The 15,088-nt window shown below is 71.0% G+C and overlaps 1 protein-coding gene across 1 annotated transcript in view; it reads right to left on the bottom strand.

The window, feature by feature from the left end:
• Positions 1–15,088, bottom strand: part of CACNA1H (calcium voltage-gated channel subunit alpha1 H) — a 39,122-nt gene that overhangs the window by 10,463 nt on the left and 13,571 nt on the right. Inside the window, exons 3-23 of the mRNA XM_062180914.1 lie at positions 9,601–9,669; positions 9,332–9,516; positions 9,133–9,266; positions 8,949–9,046; positions 7,656–7,815; positions 6,808–7,123; positions 6,637–6,729; positions 5,553–6,291; positions 4,553–4,986; positions 3,929–4,080; positions 3,414–3,599; positions 3,088–3,205; positions 2,849–3,004; positions 2,678–2,768; positions 2,385–2,593; positions 1,368–1,724; positions 1,085–1,185; positions 802–925; positions 660–728; positions 392–576; positions 164–290 (exon numbers count right to left, since the gene is read on the bottom strand). Coding sequence (XP_062036898.1) covers positions 164–290; positions 392–576; positions 660–728; positions 802–925; positions 1,085–1,185; positions 1,368–1,724; positions 2,385–2,593; positions 2,678–2,768; positions 2,849–3,004; positions 3,088–3,205; positions 3,414–3,599; positions 3,929–4,080; positions 4,553–4,986; positions 5,553–6,291; positions 6,637–6,729; positions 6,808–7,123; positions 7,656–7,815; positions 8,949–9,046; positions 9,133–9,266; positions 9,332–9,516; positions 9,601–9,669 — 4,103 coding nt within the window. The remainder of the gene's footprint in view (positions 1–163; positions 291–391; positions 577–659; positions 729–801; positions 926–1,084; positions 1,186–1,367; positions 1,725–2,384; positions 2,594–2,677; positions 2,769–2,848; positions 3,005–3,087; positions 3,206–3,413; positions 3,600–3,928; positions 4,081–4,552; positions 4,987–5,552; positions 6,292–6,636; positions 6,730–6,807; positions 7,124–7,655; positions 7,816–8,948; positions 9,047–9,132; positions 9,267–9,331; positions 9,517–9,600; positions 9,670–15,088) is intronic.

Raw genomic sequence — 15,088 nt, 5'->3', positions numbered from 1 at the left:
CAAGATTCAGCCTGAGCACCCCCAGGACCCCTGAGGACCCCCAGGCAGGGCGGTGGCCCCGAGGGCCCAGCCTGAGCTCCCAGGCCCCCCCAGGCAGGGCGGTCACCCCGAGGGCCCCCCGGGCAGGGCAGTCTCTCCCAGGACGCCCTGCGGCGCCACGCACCTGCACCCCGAGGATGCCGAAGACAATGAAGAAGGCACAGCAGATGAGGACAATGTTCCCGATGGGTCGCAGCGAGGAGATGAGCGTCTCCACCACCAGCTTGAGGCCCGGGGCCCGGCTGATGACCCTGCACGTGGCAGAGGGTCGCACTGCTGGGCCAGCCGGGAGAGCCGCCACAGCCGGCGGGCCGGGTGCGAGCCGAGACCCCGGGCGGGCCCATGCCCCCACCTCAGCGGCCGCAGGGTCCGCAGCAGGCGCAGCACGCGCAGGATGCCCAGGATCTTGGCGCCGCTGGCCGAGGCCATGGCCACCACGATGTCGACCAGGGACACGAGGACCAGCAACCCGTCCAGCACGTTCCAGCTGCTCTGCAGGTAGGCGTGCTCGCCCGCGAGCAGGCCCTGCGCCACCACCTGGGGGAGGCGGCACTGCTGGGGCAGGGGCTGGGCAGCCGGTGGGGCGGACCAGCAGGCCCCGGGCCCAGACCCCGCACTACCTTCACCAGCATCTCGGCCACGAAGATGGCTGTGAAGACGAAGTTGGAGACGCTGAGGAAGGCGCGCTCCTGCGGGGAGAGGGCGGTGGGAGGGGCCGCGCGGGCGGCCCCAGCCCCGGGTAGGGCGGGAGGCGCCACTCACGGTGCTGCCGGGGTCGATGTCGGGCCTCTCGAGGGCGATGGTGACACAGTTGAGGAAGATGAAGGCCAGCACCACGTGGTCGAACAGCCTGTGCGCCACGAGCCTCTGACAGCAGACGCGGAGCCTGGGCCCCCAGCCGGCTCAGCGCGGCGTGGACAGGGGCCCGAGATGCCCCGGCGAGCCCCGCCTCGGGAAAGGGGAGCTGCCCGGGGTGCCCCCCGCGGGGGGCCGGGGAGGGGGCCTATGGGGGGACCAGAAGGGGGGTTGGGCCTGAGCCCCTCACCGGTTCTGCGGGGAAAAGAGATAGAGGGCCCAGGACTCGCGGCTCCGACACCAGCGTGGCCGATAGGGCTCCAGCACCTTGTGCAGGCGGAAGCAGCAGCTCTGGGGACGGGAGGGGGGTGCTCAGGGCCGTGCCCGCCCACTCCTCACGGGGTTCCCTGCCCGGCCAACGGGACGGACGGGCGGCACAGGGCAGGGGAGTGGCCTCACGGAGTGCATGGGGCCGGGGGCGGAGCCACAGAGCACGGAAGCCCCGCCCCGCCGGCGCCCTCCCGGCCACTCACGTCCTCCACGTCGTCCTCGAACTCGGCCGGGTCCTCCTTGTGGCTGTCGATGCGCAGGAAGATCTCGCTGGGCAGAGCCAGCATCTGCCCGTTGCAGTCGTGGGGCTTGGTGGGCGGGAGGGCGGCCGGCCGCGGGGGCCGCAGGTCCAGGGCACCGCGGGGCTCCAGGGACTCGGCGCGCCGCAGCGGGGGGCCATCCTCCGCCTCGTCGTCCGTGCTGCCCTTGCCCTCGCCGGACAGCAGCGACTCCCGCTCCCCGCGCTGGCTGCGCCGCTTGAGGCTGCTGCGGCTGGAGCGCCGGCTGCTCCACGCTCCGTTGGGACCCCAGTGGGCGCAGGGTGAGCCACGGAGGCTGGCCTGGGGGGCACGCGGCGTGAGTCAGTCAACCCCATGCCTGCCGGTCACGGAGCGGCTGTGTGCAGGCTGTGTGGTGTCACCAGCCGGGCCGGGGAGACAGGGCCACAGTGGGAGGCGTCCGGGTGCCGGCCTAGTGGGGGGCGCCTCTGGCCCCTTGGGGCCTTGGCGATGGCTGAGGGCCAGGGCAGGGGTGTGCAGGGCACCCACGTGGCTGGGCAGCACCCTGGGCTCAAGGCTGCCACCGCCGGCTTGCACAGGAGGGTGCTCGGCCACCCCAGGCAGGCAGCCTGGGGACCCGGGTCACTCAGTGGCCTGCTGCAGCCGCTGCCTGGGGACTCGATTCCGACTCTCGGGTCTGTCGCCCCATGGCAAGGCCCCGTCCGTCTCTGGCTGGGATGCACCTGGCGCTGGCCGGCCTGGCCCTGACCCTCTCACCAGACTCCCGCCTCGACGCACCTGCACCTCCGCCCTGGGCCCTGGGCACCGCCAGCCTGCGTCTCCCATCACACCCGCCTTGTGCCTGCCTCCCCGGGGGGTCGCCCAGGCTGCTTGGCTCCACACGGGACTGGGCTGCACAGGAGTCAGGGTGGGGGCACGGGGACCCTCACTCATCTCTGGGAAAGGAGGGGCCAGGAGCCCAAGTGAGGGGGCGGTCCCTACCAGAGACTTCTGGTCGCCCGGCTGGGGGTCCACGGAGCCGCTGCTGCTGCGCCGGGAGTCCGGGAGCCCGTGGGCTGCATCCAGGAGCGGGGAGCCCTTGGGGGTGGGCGTGGGGGTGGCCGCTGTGCGCATGATAAGGGGGGGGAGCCGGCTGCCACGGCCCTCCAGGTGCCCGTTGGGGGTCACTGCCAGCGAGCACGTCTTCACCTCTGTGGCGGGGGTGGGCCGTGAGCCTCCAGGGCTTGGGGCGCGAGTGGGGGCCGCCCAGGAGCCCCCACCCATCACCCTCGCACCTGTGGCCCGCAGGCCCTGGAACTTGCTGGAACCCTCCTCGGAGGGGGCGGAGGTCTTGTCCTCGTCCGAGTCGGACCTGTTGGCGTCGCCCTGCAGCCCACAGCACCGGACGGGCGTGAGGCCAGGCCAGGAGGGACCCCCCGCCGCCCCGGGGGCAGGAGGGGCCTCACCTCCGCCTGGAAGCCCTCCACCAGGATGGCCACCAGCAGGTTGAAGAGCACGTAGTTACCGAAGGTCATCAGAGCCACGAAGTAGAGAGCGGCCCAGGAGGAGGTGGAGGCCATGCCGTTGTACAGGACCACGTTCCAGTCCTCCTGCGTCAGGATCTGCGGCCGCCGGGCCCTCAGCCTCCTGCTGGCTGCGGCCCGGCCCCTCCCGCGCGGCCCAGCACCCGCGGCCCCAGCTGTACCTGGAACACAGTGACGATGGCCCACAGCAGCGAGTCAAAGTTCTTCCTGTCGGGGACGGTGTCCCCGCTGTCTGTCTTCAGGCTGAACTTACAGCCGAACAGGTGCATCCCTAGGATGCTGTGGGGGGAGCGGCACAGGCAGTGGGCTCAGCCAGGCCCCACCCCGCAAGCGAGGCCCCCGGGCAGCGGGCTCAGCCAGGCCCCCACCCCGCGAGCGAGGCCCCCGGGCAGCGGGCTCAGCCAGGCCCCACCCCGCGAGCGAGGCCCCCGGGCAGCGGGCTCAGCCAGGCCCCACCCCCGCGAGAGGCCCCGCCTGCCGGCCGCACCTGAAGATGAAGATGAAGAGCATGAGCAGCATGCAGAAGGTGGCCACGTTGTCCATGGTCTTCACCAGCACCACGAGCTGGCGCCGCAGCGCCGGCAGGAAGCGCACCAGCTTCAGCACGCGCAGCAGCCGGAAGGTGCGCAGCACGGACAGGCCGCCGTCCGCCTGCCCCAGGATCTCCCAGACGCTGCGGGCCGGGCGCCAGGCCGCCGGTCACCAGAGCCCCCCCAGCTACACCGGGGCCCGAGGGGCGGCTCGGCGGCACGGGGATTCCTAGCTGGGGGCCCTCCCCATCCTCGCGACTCACCGTCGCCCGGCTGGTCGCCCCCGCTTCCCGTGGGGAGGCCGGGGACCCCTCCCACACCCACTTTCTGACAGCACCCCCCCCCAGACACGCCGGCACCAGCCCTCCAGGCCGCCCTCTGTCCAGCAGCACGGCTGTGGTGCCAGGGCAGTGCCCCTGTGAGCGCCCGGCGGGGCCCCTGGGGTCCCGGAGACAAGGCTGCCGGCGCGCACCTGATGACCACGATGACCCCGTCGAAGATGTTGTAGGGGCTGCGGACGTAGCCCAGCGGCCCGCAGGCCAGCAGCTTCAGCAGCATCTCCAGGGCGAACAGGCTGGTGAAGACCACGTTGCTGATCTCCAGGGCGCTGGTCAGCTCCTCGGGCTGGGGCGGGGCCGCGTCAGGGCTTCCGCCCCTGCAGGGCCCAGGTTGTCCCCCCCAGCTCACCCTGCTCCACCGCGCCAAGAACAGGGGCTGCCGGAGACCCTCCAGGGGCAGGGACCAGGCATTCACGGGAGGGCCGAACGGGGACAGACGGCGCCGCCACGCCTCGTCCCCCCCCCCCCGGTCTGCAGGACGTGGTCAGCCCGCCATGGGACGTGTGCGTTTCTATGATGCGTGTGCGTGTGCCAGCGTGTATACCTGCCTGTGCACACACACGTGACGTGTGTGCACCTCCTGTATGCACACGTGTCTGGTGTGACGAGCCCAGCCTGTGCCCGTGCACGTCCACACATGGAGGCTCCCTAGACCGCTGCTGTCCCTGGCTGGGCCTCGCCCTCCCAGGAGCCGCCCTGCCCAGGAGAGGGCCCTGGCCCGAGCACACGGCCCCACGGGAAACCTCGGGCCCGCACACCTGCTCGTGGTACTCCACGCCCATGCTCAGTGTGTTGACCAGGATGGCCGCCATGATGCCACGGTTGAAGTACTTGCTGTCCACGATGCGCCGCAGCTTGCAGCCAAGGGCGGCCCACAGGCGGCCCAGCCCGCCCAGCTCCCCCGGGGCCGCCTGCCGCCGCTGCGCGCCACCCTGGCTGGGCGCATCCGCCGTGGGGGGCGGCTGCAGGGGGTCCCGGCGGTCGCCATGCTGCACGTCCTTTGGGAACTCGTAGGCCCCGTGGCTGTCGGAGTCCCCGCTCTCGGAGCCGCCAGGCTCACAGCCAGGGTCTTCCCGGGCGCTGGCGCAGTGCGGGCACTCTCTCAGCTCGCAGGACAGCGTGCCCGCCTGGGGGCCGGGCAGGGGGCAGGGCACGCTCAGGCCCGAAAGGCGGCCGGCGGCCCGGCCCAGTCCTGCAGGAGGCACGTGGAGCGGCTCAGCGCGGCGGCAGCCACGGGATGAGCCTGCCCCCGGGCCCCACGCCCTGACCCCAGCCCGGGATGGGGACTGTGGTGGCGCCGGCGTCCCTGCGGCTACAGTCAGAATGCGTGTCCCGTGACGGGGCCCCAGGAGAGCGGGAGGCCCACACCAGAGCCCCCGGACAGGCGGCCACACGCCAGTCCCACGCCCACACGCCCACCCCGCTCTCACTCCCAGGGCAGGCAAGCTGGTGCCAGGCCGTCTGCCCCCACCACCGCGGCCCAGGGCTGAGGCTGGCTCTGGCATGGGCATTGGCGCCACCCGTGTGACACCTGTCGCCCTGGGGAGCCGCCGCCCAGCCCTCACGGCACAGCCTCGCCTCCCCTCCCGGCTGAGGCCCAGGGCGTGGCCGGGCCGTGCACCTGGACATACACGGTCCCCCTCGGGGCTGAGTCACAGTCCCTGTGACCCGCCCCCTCCTCCCTGCTCACTGGGCGAGGCTGCCCGGGGCGCCACCCCCCGGGTCCCCGCTGCCGCAACGGGCAGGGTGGGGTCTCACCGTGTTCCCCCACCGCGTGCTGGATCCGCTGGTAGGGGCCGGGGCTGCCCAGGCTCAGCGGGCTGTGCGCTGGCTCCGCCTCAGGCCTGGGGCTGCCACCACCTTTGCTGCCGCCCACTCCCGAGGGCAGGATGGTGGGGTAGTTCATGGCACTCAGGCCGGCGGCCAGCTTGAGACTGGCAGCCGCCGTGGCCGCGGTGTGGGCCGCCCGGGCCCTGTCCTGCGGCCCCTCCACGTGGCAGTCGGCGTGGTAGATGCTGTGCACGGACTCGGCGTCGGGAGGCCCACGGCCCAGGGACGGTGGTGAGCCCGCCCGGACCAGCCTGGTGTCGCCGGCGCCCGGCTCGGGGCCCGGCCGGCGGGGGCTGCCATGGCTGAAGTGGTAGTGGTGGTGGTGGTGGTGGTGGTGGTGGTACACCAGGTGGTGCACGGAGGCCGCACGCCTGCCCGTCCGGGGCTGGCCCGCCGGGGCGCCCGGCTCCGCCTGCTCGTGCCGGCGGCTCTGCCAGCGGGCGTAGAGGCGCAGGCCGCGGCGCCTGGCCTTGCGGCACACGTGGCCCAGGTACCTGAGCAGCTCCTCGTAGCAGCTGCCCGGCTCCGAGAAGCTGGCCAGCGTGCTGTCGTTGGACAGGTAGCGGGCGCGCTGCTCCCGCATGAGCTGGTTCTCCCGCTGCTTGGTCTCCGAGAACTGCGTGGCGATCACCACCAGGCACAGGTTGATCATGAAGAAGGAGCCCACCTGCGGGCACGGGCGGTGAGCCCAGGCCTGGCCAGGCGCCGCCCAGCACCCCCGGACGCCGCAGAAGCAGCCCGGGCGGCACACAGACACCCAGTCTCTCCTGGCCACCCGCAGGGGCGAGGCCGAGGCCATGCTGACCCCGCCCCCCAGTGCAGGTTCCTCTCAGCAAGGCCCCGCCCACTCCGCTTGTGCAGCGGTCCCTGTCCCCGGGGATCCCACAGCGTGGCGCTCGGCGCACACACAGGTGGCCACTTAACTGACCCAACCTGCCTGAGGCTGGGGGGCCGCAGAGCGGGGCTGGGAGATGCCCTCCCCGCCCCCGGAGCTCCGGGCCCCCGCACTCACGATGATGAGCAGGATGAAGTAGATGAAGTTGTAGAAGGAGTGCGCGTCCATGACGTAGTACATGATGTCCACCCAGCCCTCCAGCGTGATGACCTGTGGACGGAGCCGCTGGACGCCCAGGCACCACCGCGCGCCCCGCCCCCGCCCGGCGCCCCCGGCCCCGGCCCCCACCTGGAAGATGGCGATCCAGGCGTAGCCGATGTTGTCGAAGTTGATGGCGCCGTTGTGCGGGTTGGCGTCGCCCGAGCGGCACACGTTGTAGTACTGGTTCCAGTTGATGCAGGCGTTGCGGCCGGCGCCCGCGGCCTCGGCCTGCGGCGTCCCGTAGGCCTCCCAGCCCAGCGTGCAGGGCACGCGCAGCTCACGGCGCCCAGGGATGTGCGAGCAGCGCCGCATGCCGTTGTCGCGGCGGGACGAGCAGATGAACGGGTTCTCCTCGCCCTCCTCTGTCTGGTAGTACGGCCGCAGGAAGCTCAGGTTGTTGTTCCTGGGGGACGGCAGGGTTGGCGCCGGCGGGCCGCGCAGCGCTGCCCCAAGACCTCCGACCCCGCGGCCACCGGGCTGCTCCCGCCTCCCTCCCGGATGGGAGACACCGCCCCCCAGCTGACACCCGCACGCAGGACGCGAGGGACTCCCGGGAGGGCGCCCTGGGCAGCAGGAGTGCCTGGCGGGGCTCTGTGGCTCAGGCAGGGGCAGGGGGACAAGCCCAGCCCTGCCTCCAGGCAGGCCTCCTGGACTGCAGACAGGGACGCACGGGGCATGTGGCCACCCCTGCAGTCGGGGCCTGGCACCCACTACCCTGGGCCTTCCGAGTCGCACACAGGTGAGCACTCCCCAGCAAGCCGTGGCCCAGTGGTCAGCCGGGCACTGGCGGAGTGGACGAGTCCAGGCTCCCAGCCCTGCCCGGCCGCCTCCCCCCAGACCAGCATTCCAGGAAGGGCGGGCGCGGTGGCGGGGCCTGCCGGTGTGGCCTGGGGTGGAGCCTCCATGGGGGCACAGCCAGGGGCGGGGCCGCTCACCGGACGAAGGCGCTGTCCAGGAAGCAGCGGTTGCGCAGCAGGCCGGCCCAGAGCTGGACGCCGACGATGCCGAAGATGAAGAAGACGAAGAAGCAGAGCAGCAGCACATTGCCCAGCATGGGCAGCGTGTCCAGCAGCAGCGTGACCAGGATGCGCATGCCTGCGGGCGGTGTCGCTGGTCAGCGCCGGGCCGCACCACGAGCCCCCTGCGCCCTGGCTCCGGGTCAGCGCTCGGGAGACCCCGCTCCTGAGGGCGGCCAGGGGGTCCGGCTACGCGGGCCTGACCACTAGGTGTCTCCTGGTCTCCCGGGCAAAGCCCGGAGTCCACTGTCCCGGGGAGGGGACATCTGCGTGTTGGGCCGCGGCCAGCAGGAGGCAGTGAGAAGCGCTCTGGGACCCGGCCCGGGGCTCCCCAGGAGGCTGCGCTGAGCCTCGTTCCTGGGTGCCAGGGGCTGCCTGACCATGGGCTGGTCCACACGGGCCAGGGCAGGGGCCGGCGGGGGTGTGAGGCCCTGAGGAACAGCACTTGGGGCGGCTGCGGCACAGAGGGGGACCTGGACAGCTCAATGCCCGACACCCCAGCGGTCGGGGGGCCCAGGGGTGGCTGCTGCGGGCTGTAATACTGGGCGCCGTGGAGGAAGCACATGGTGGGGGGTGGGGGGCAGAGCCACCCGGCATCCCTGTGCCAACAGCCGTCCAGGGAAACCGTGGCAGCCCAGCTGTGCGCCCCCATGGGCACTCAGCTGTGTGGGCAGCCACACCTGCACATGGCCTTGAGTCTGCCCTGTGCCCTCTCCCCCACCACCCAGATGATGGAGCAGCACTGAACCCCAACCAGGGCTGCAGGTGGACGGCCAGGGTCTCCCTGACAGCTGCTCTCCCCCTGGGCCACATGGTGGCACCCAGAGGTCCCCTGAGCCCTGCGCAGCACCCAGCGCCCACACACCCTGGCCAAGCTTGGCTGCACCCGGCCTCTGCTCCCTGAGCTGACAGGTCCTAAGCTGCCCACCCTGGGAGGGGAGAGTGGGTCCTGCAGGGCCCCTGGGGCGCCCAGCCACACCAGAGGCTGCCTCTCCACCACTCAGGCCACACTGGGACGTGCCCAGCACAGGGCTGCCCACTCCAGACCACAGGCAGCCCGAGGCCCAGAGTGGCCCGTCACTCGGCAGTGGCAGCAGGACCACGGGCGCTCAGCTCTGTGGCCAGGGGCGGGGGCGGGGGCTGGGGCTGGCCCCTCTGCACCTCCAGCCCCAAGCTCCTGCGTATCCGGGCATCTGGGGCAGCGTCACTCACTGGGCACGCGGTTGATGGCACGGAGTGGCCGCAGCACGCGCACCGTGCGGATGGCCGAGAGGCTCACGTTGTGTCCATCCAGCGAGTACTCCATCATGCTGGGGGGAGGGCAGGGGTCAGCGGTGGGGGTGCTGTGCCCGCTGAGGGCCAGGTCCCTAAGCCCCCCGCTCCCCGGGGGCCGCACCCCGCCATGACGATGAAGAAGTCCAGACGGTTCCAGGTGTCGCCCAGGTAGCACTTCTGCCCAAACAGCCCCAGGGCCACCATCTTGACAGCCATTTCCACCGCGAAGAAGGCAAAGATGAAGTCGTCGAAGGCCTGGCGGTGGCAGGGGTCAGACGGGGAGCCGGGCGCCGCGCCCGCCCCCCCGGGCCCCGGCCCACCTCCAGGATGTGGCAGCGCTCCGAGCGGCAGTCGACGTCCTCGCACGGCCGGAACATGCCCAGGGTCACACAGTTGAGCAGGATGACCACCATGCTGACGTGCTCGAACCACGTGCGCAGGGTTAAGGGCCACGTGGGCGGTGGCACCCCGCCCTCCCCCAGGCCCCTGCCCACCAGTGTCCAGCCTGGGGGCGGCGCCGTGCTCCGAGCCGGCCACCAGGTGGCACCCCGGCCCTGTGCTCCTAGCCCAGGCGCCCTGGTCCACCCACCAGACGGGTTGCGGAAGCCCTGCTCCACGGGGCAGGCACGCTCCGGTCCTGGGCTCCTGGGCTGGAGGGCTGACCACAGGGAGGACTGAGAGGGCCAGGCCCCTGCCCTCCACCTGTGTCAGGAGTCCCAGCGCCTGGCCATCCGCATGCTGGGGGTGGGCTTTCATGAGCTCCCCACAGCCTGCCCGCGCCCACGGTAAGTCAGTGGATGCGGTGGGGTCCTTCCTCCACAAGAGGTCAGCATTTAGCAGTCACAGCAGTCGGCCCTGGCCCGAGCCCTGCCCCTGGACACCGGCGGGGGCGGCGACAGGGCAGCAGGCACAGGCTCTGGGCAGTCGTGAGCCTTGCTGCCTGAGGCCCCGCCCCTCGGCAGGGCAGTTCCTGGGTCAGCCCATGGCCACGTGGGGCACTGGGGCCCAAGGCTCTGCCAGGGTGGCAGGATGAACTGGGAGGGCTAGGGCTGCTGTCAGGTGTGGGGGTGTCCCTAGTCCATCAGGCCTGGCCCCAGCTGCGGCTGGGGGACCCTCACACGCCCCCCTCCCCCAGAGACCCTAGCAGCTTGCCCATCCCAGACAGCACCAGGCCCCTAGCCCACAGTACTGCCGAGCACCATGGCAACACGCCTCTGTCAGGAGCCAAGAACAGGCTCAGGCCTCCTGCTACGGCCTTCGGCGTCCAGAGGATGCTTGTGGCCAGCAGGGGGTCACGGCAGAGCCATCCCTGGCACACAGGGGGCTCTGGCTCGCGTGGGCACGTCCAGGTCGAGCCTGCCGAGGCGCTCCCCTCGCCCGGTGGACAGGACTCGAGGCCAGAGGAAGAAGGTCCCACGGCCCCTGCCCACACGAGCGAGGCCACCCTGGGGTTGTGCCGTCCCCGGCCGCGCTCATGGGCAGCTGAGGACAGCGGTGCCATCTGCCACGGCACGCACAGCCCGGTTGCTTCCGGAAGCTTAATCACACACATGGATTTTCTGGGTTTTAATTAAAATTCCTTTGGATTGTGAACCGACATCTACAAACTAGAATCAATTTCTACTGCAGGCTGTCGAGGCTCAGGGACCGGGCGGGGGCGCAGGCCAGGGCCGTGCTGAGGGATGCGGCCTCTCCCACAGGGACCCCCCAGCCCCCCGGGCCTGGGCTCGGCTGCCCCGCCCCATCCACACAACAAGGGAGGGTCCTGGGGCTGGAGACCCCCCCCCACAGCGCCACGCAGCGGGTCCGACACTCCTGGGAGTGGCCCCTGCACCGCAGCCCCCACCCTCGGCTCTGTGCTCTGGGCTTCCCAGGAGCCTCTGTGCCCTGGCAGCTTTGGGGCGTCGGCACCTCAGCTGCTCTGGGGTGAGGGCCATCTCCGCCAAGACCCCAGGCTCCCAGGGCAGCACCTCAGGCCTCCTAGGCCGCAGCTGAGGGTGGGGTGCCTCCCAGAAACTCCCCAAAGCTGCCCCCAAGGGCCAGGGTGAAGGGGCTGTGGCGGCCGCTGTCCACGGTGCTGAAGCGGCCGGCCCAGCAGGGGCTATCCCAGGGTGCCCAGGGCTGGGTCCCCAGGGCTGGGGCAGGGAGGAACAGCAAGGTCTCAGGGGGCGGCCCCATGGCCAGCAGCTTGCCTGGAAATCTGTCTACTGTCCCAGGGGGGTCGGGAGCCACACTCAGCTGGGTGCTGACCGCCCAGAGCCCTGCTTGCCAGAGACGGCTCTGGCCAGGGCTGCTCCCCTCGGGGGCTGGAGGTCCAGGGTGGCCACTGTCACCTCCACACTGAGGGTGTGCCAGACCCTGGGCCGTGCCCGCTGTGCCCCTGAGACCGTGAGACTCCCCTCTGCAGTGCCCATGGCTCCCACGGGGCAGGGCTCTCAGAGAGGCCTGGGCAGCCAGGACAGTGCAGCCTAAAGGGCGGCCCTGGACCGGCTGCCTGAAGGCTCAAAGTCCCCGAGCTCCAGCTGGGGGACAAGGCCCTGGCCCAGTGCTGCTCCTCTCCCTTCGGAGCCTCACCCTCCCCTCTGCACGGTGGCCGTGACGATGCTTCCCTCCCGGGCCCAGTGCTGGGGCTCAATCGGCTAAGCTGCAACCTACAGCAGCAGCATCCCACATGGGCGCCGGTTCGAGTCCCAGCCGCTCTTCTGATCCAGCTCCCTGCTGATGCACCTGGGAAAGCAGTGGACAACGGCCCAGGTGCTTGGGCCCCTGCACCCATGTGGGAGGCCTGGAAGAAGCTCCTGGCTCCTGGCTTCAGCCTAGCTCAGCCCCGGCCATTGTGGCCATTTGGGGAGTGAGCCAGTGGATGGCAGATTTCTCCTCACCCTCCCCCCTCTGTAAATAAACAAACCTGTAAGAGCCAAAAAAACCCCACTTTCCTCCTTCAGGCCTGAGAGGACTCACGCAGGTGGGACCAGCAGCCCCGCCCCCTCACTCACGGACCCTGCCGCAGGTCAGGCACCATACACGGGCAGACAGGGCACCGGGGGCCCCAGCCCAGCCTCAGCTCCACCCCAGACTGACAGGGGAGGTAGCCGTTGCTCCGCCCCCTCCACAATGGTCAGAGTGGACTGCAGCGCCAGGGACAAGGCTCTCAGACCCTAGCCGGGGCCCGGGCCACCCCCACCACGCCACTGGCCCCCAGACCACAGGCAGCTGAGTCCCGTGCAGGGCAGGGTGGCCGCAGCCCACCTCTGAGGACCCCACAGCACCACCACGTGGAGCACAGGCAGCCAGGGTCACCCCCACTCCACGAAGACCTGGCCTGGAAGCGAGCCGTGAGGCTGGGCTGCCCCTCCCTGCCCACCACCCCGGCCACCACCTCCTGGCCCCTGTCCGCCCGAGCTGCTCAGAGACCCAGGGCTGCCGGCGAGGCGCAGGAAGATTCCAGGGGGATCACTCAGGCGAGCCGGGGCACAGCGCCCTGCCCCCCAGCCCACAGTTCCCACAGCCGGGCAGCGTCAGGAAGCCCAGGCCTACAGGGTCTGCAGGGCTGTGGGCTTCCCGGGCTGACCCGGCTCGGCAGCCACAGGATGCTGGGTTTCTGGCAGCCGCCAGCCTGAGGGCCCACGGCCTCCTGCCTTCGGCGCCCAGCGTTGACCCTGTGTCGCTGGGGTTGCCTCAGGCCTGACACCTGCGGGGGTGGCTGTGAAACCCCATCTCGGACCAGCAAAAGGACCTGCACAGGCCCCCAGGCCCAGCCCCGCCCCCGTTTGTGTGTGTGTCCAGGAGGGCAGGAGATGACCCCGGGGCCGAGCTGGGCCCCAGGGCCCGAGGAGGGCACCAGTGGGCAGGAGACAGACACTGTGCAAGTCCAACAGCCACCTGGGGACACCAGGCGCTGGACGCAGAGGGGACAGGGTCTATGCAGACGGCTCAGCTGCAGCCTCGGCTCTCATGTGAGCTGCAAGGCCACTGGGGCAGGTGACACGCACCCCAGGAACAAAGGGAGCAGATGCAGGACGTGCTCGGGTGGCAGCTGGAGGCGGAATGCCCACAAGACGACGTGTGGGGACCACCACAGCACCACCCGCCTGGGGACCGCACAGGACACTGAGGGAGGCACGCCCCACGCACCGCCAGGAGACGTCCCCACGGGCAGCCCAGACTCGAGGCAGGTGTGGGCTGCGGGGGCGGGTCCGTGGGTGCCCCCAGCCCATTTCCCCCAGGGTGATGGAATGTTCCAGAACCAGGAGGAGGGGTGGCTGCACAGCACTGCTCACCACCTATGAGTTTCTCACCACGGCAACTCCACACCACGTGGTCCCCACTTCGACGACCTTCCACACTGTATGTGGGGGGTACTAAGGAGGAGCCCAGGCCCTGGTGGGCACAGGGGCACCCCTGCACCTGCTGACCCACGTGGGCCCCACCCTGGCACACCTGGGCAACGGTCAGGGCAGCTGTCACTTGGAACCTCAGCAGAGGGCATGGCTGCCTTCGGACCCAAGACCCAGGGGCTGAAGGCAATGCTGCTCACACCCCCAGCCGGCAGCCCTGCGACCCCTGGCCCCGAGCCCACCTCACTCTCCCGGGTCCCACGGGGTGGTCCTGGGCTCCAGGGGTCCTCACTTATGTCCCCTCCCTGTGAGTGACACCCAAAGCCAGCAGGGGCTCAGGCCCTGGGAGAGCCCAGGGCAGGCTGGACTCCGGACAGGGGTTGTGGGGACTTCATGGACCCCACCTGCAGCCTGGGGCCCTACAGCACCAGCACAGAGAGGCGTGGCAGGTGCACCTGCCCAGGTGGCCAAGGGCATCTCCCCACGAGCACCCCTGGCTAAGGAACCGATCGAAGAGAATTACTTAATGCAGGCTCACTGTGTGGGGGCAGGGCCAGACTGGGGCCACACACGCCAGGTCACGGAGCACAACCCGTGCCAAGGCCGTCTGAGCTTTACCCTGAGCACCGCACTAGGGGCCCACCCCATAACCTCAGCAAGGGCGCTGGGCAGCTGGGCAGGGCCCCCCCCACCCCCAAGCTTGCTGGCCCTGCTCGCTCCGTCCGTGCCTAGCCCACCTGCTCCAGGCTGAGGTCTCACACAGATGCCCCCCCCAGCACCTGCCTCTGAAGTGAAGAGTTGGCGGGGCGCCCTCCTGCCAAATCCTGCCGTGGCTCCCTAGCTCCCTGGGCAGTTCACAGCACGGCACCCTGCGGCCTGAGCCCTCAGCCCTGCTGCTCCCTGCACCCCCCAGTGACTTCTGCAGCTCCCCCCGCCAGCGCCTGGCAGGCCTGGACTTGCACAGGTGACCACAGGAGCGTCCACCACTGTGGGAGCTCAGCTGGGCTGATGCTGGGTGTCCGACAGTGTCCGCTCTGGGAGGGGCAGAGCCGGGAGGGGCGTGGGGCACACACAGGGCTGTGAGGTGGGTGACCCCCCCCCCCCAGACTGCTGACCAGGGACTCCGCCGGCTGTAGAGATGGGAGGGGCAGAGCCGGGAGGGGGCGTGGGGCACACACAGGGCTGTGAGGTGGGTGACCCTCCCCCCCCGACTACTGAGCAGTCTGTAGAGATGGGAGGGCGCGGGGCAGCAGGAGGCAGAGCCGGGAGGGCGCGGGGCAGCAGGAGGCAGAGCCGGGAGGGCGCGGGGCAGCAGGAGGCAGAGCCGGGAGGGCGCGGGGCAGCAGGAGGCAGAGATGGGAGGGCGCGGGGCAGCAGGAGGCAGAGATGGGAGGGCGCGGGGCAGCAGGAGGCAGAGCCGGGAGGGCGCGGGGCAGCAGGAGGCAGAGCCGGGAGGGCGCGGGGCAGGGAGCCCCAGGGCTGGCCCGGATCTCTGCAGCACGGGCCCCACAACTGTGGCCTCGCCAGCGCCTCCTGGGGGCTGAGCCGATCCTGCTGCCCGCACGGTGCCCGAGACCCTGACCTCTGGCCTGGGAGAAGCCGGCCCTAGACCCCTAGCTGCATGGGAAGCTTGCAAAGCCCACCCAACACAGGGCAGGGGGTGTCCTGCAGAGCCACCTGCTGGGGGGGGTCACCAGCCTAGGGATGTGCTCACGCTGTCGCCATGACGGCAAGCGGCTG

This window comes from Lepus europaeus, chromosome 21, assembly GCF_033115175.1.
Source record: "Lepus europaeus isolate LE1 chromosome 21, mLepTim1.pri, whole genome shotgun sequence".
Taxonomy (NCBI): Eukaryota; Metazoa; Chordata; class Mammalia; order Lagomorpha; family Leporidae; genus Lepus; species Lepus europaeus.
This window is presented reverse-complemented; position numbering and strand designations above follow the sequence as displayed.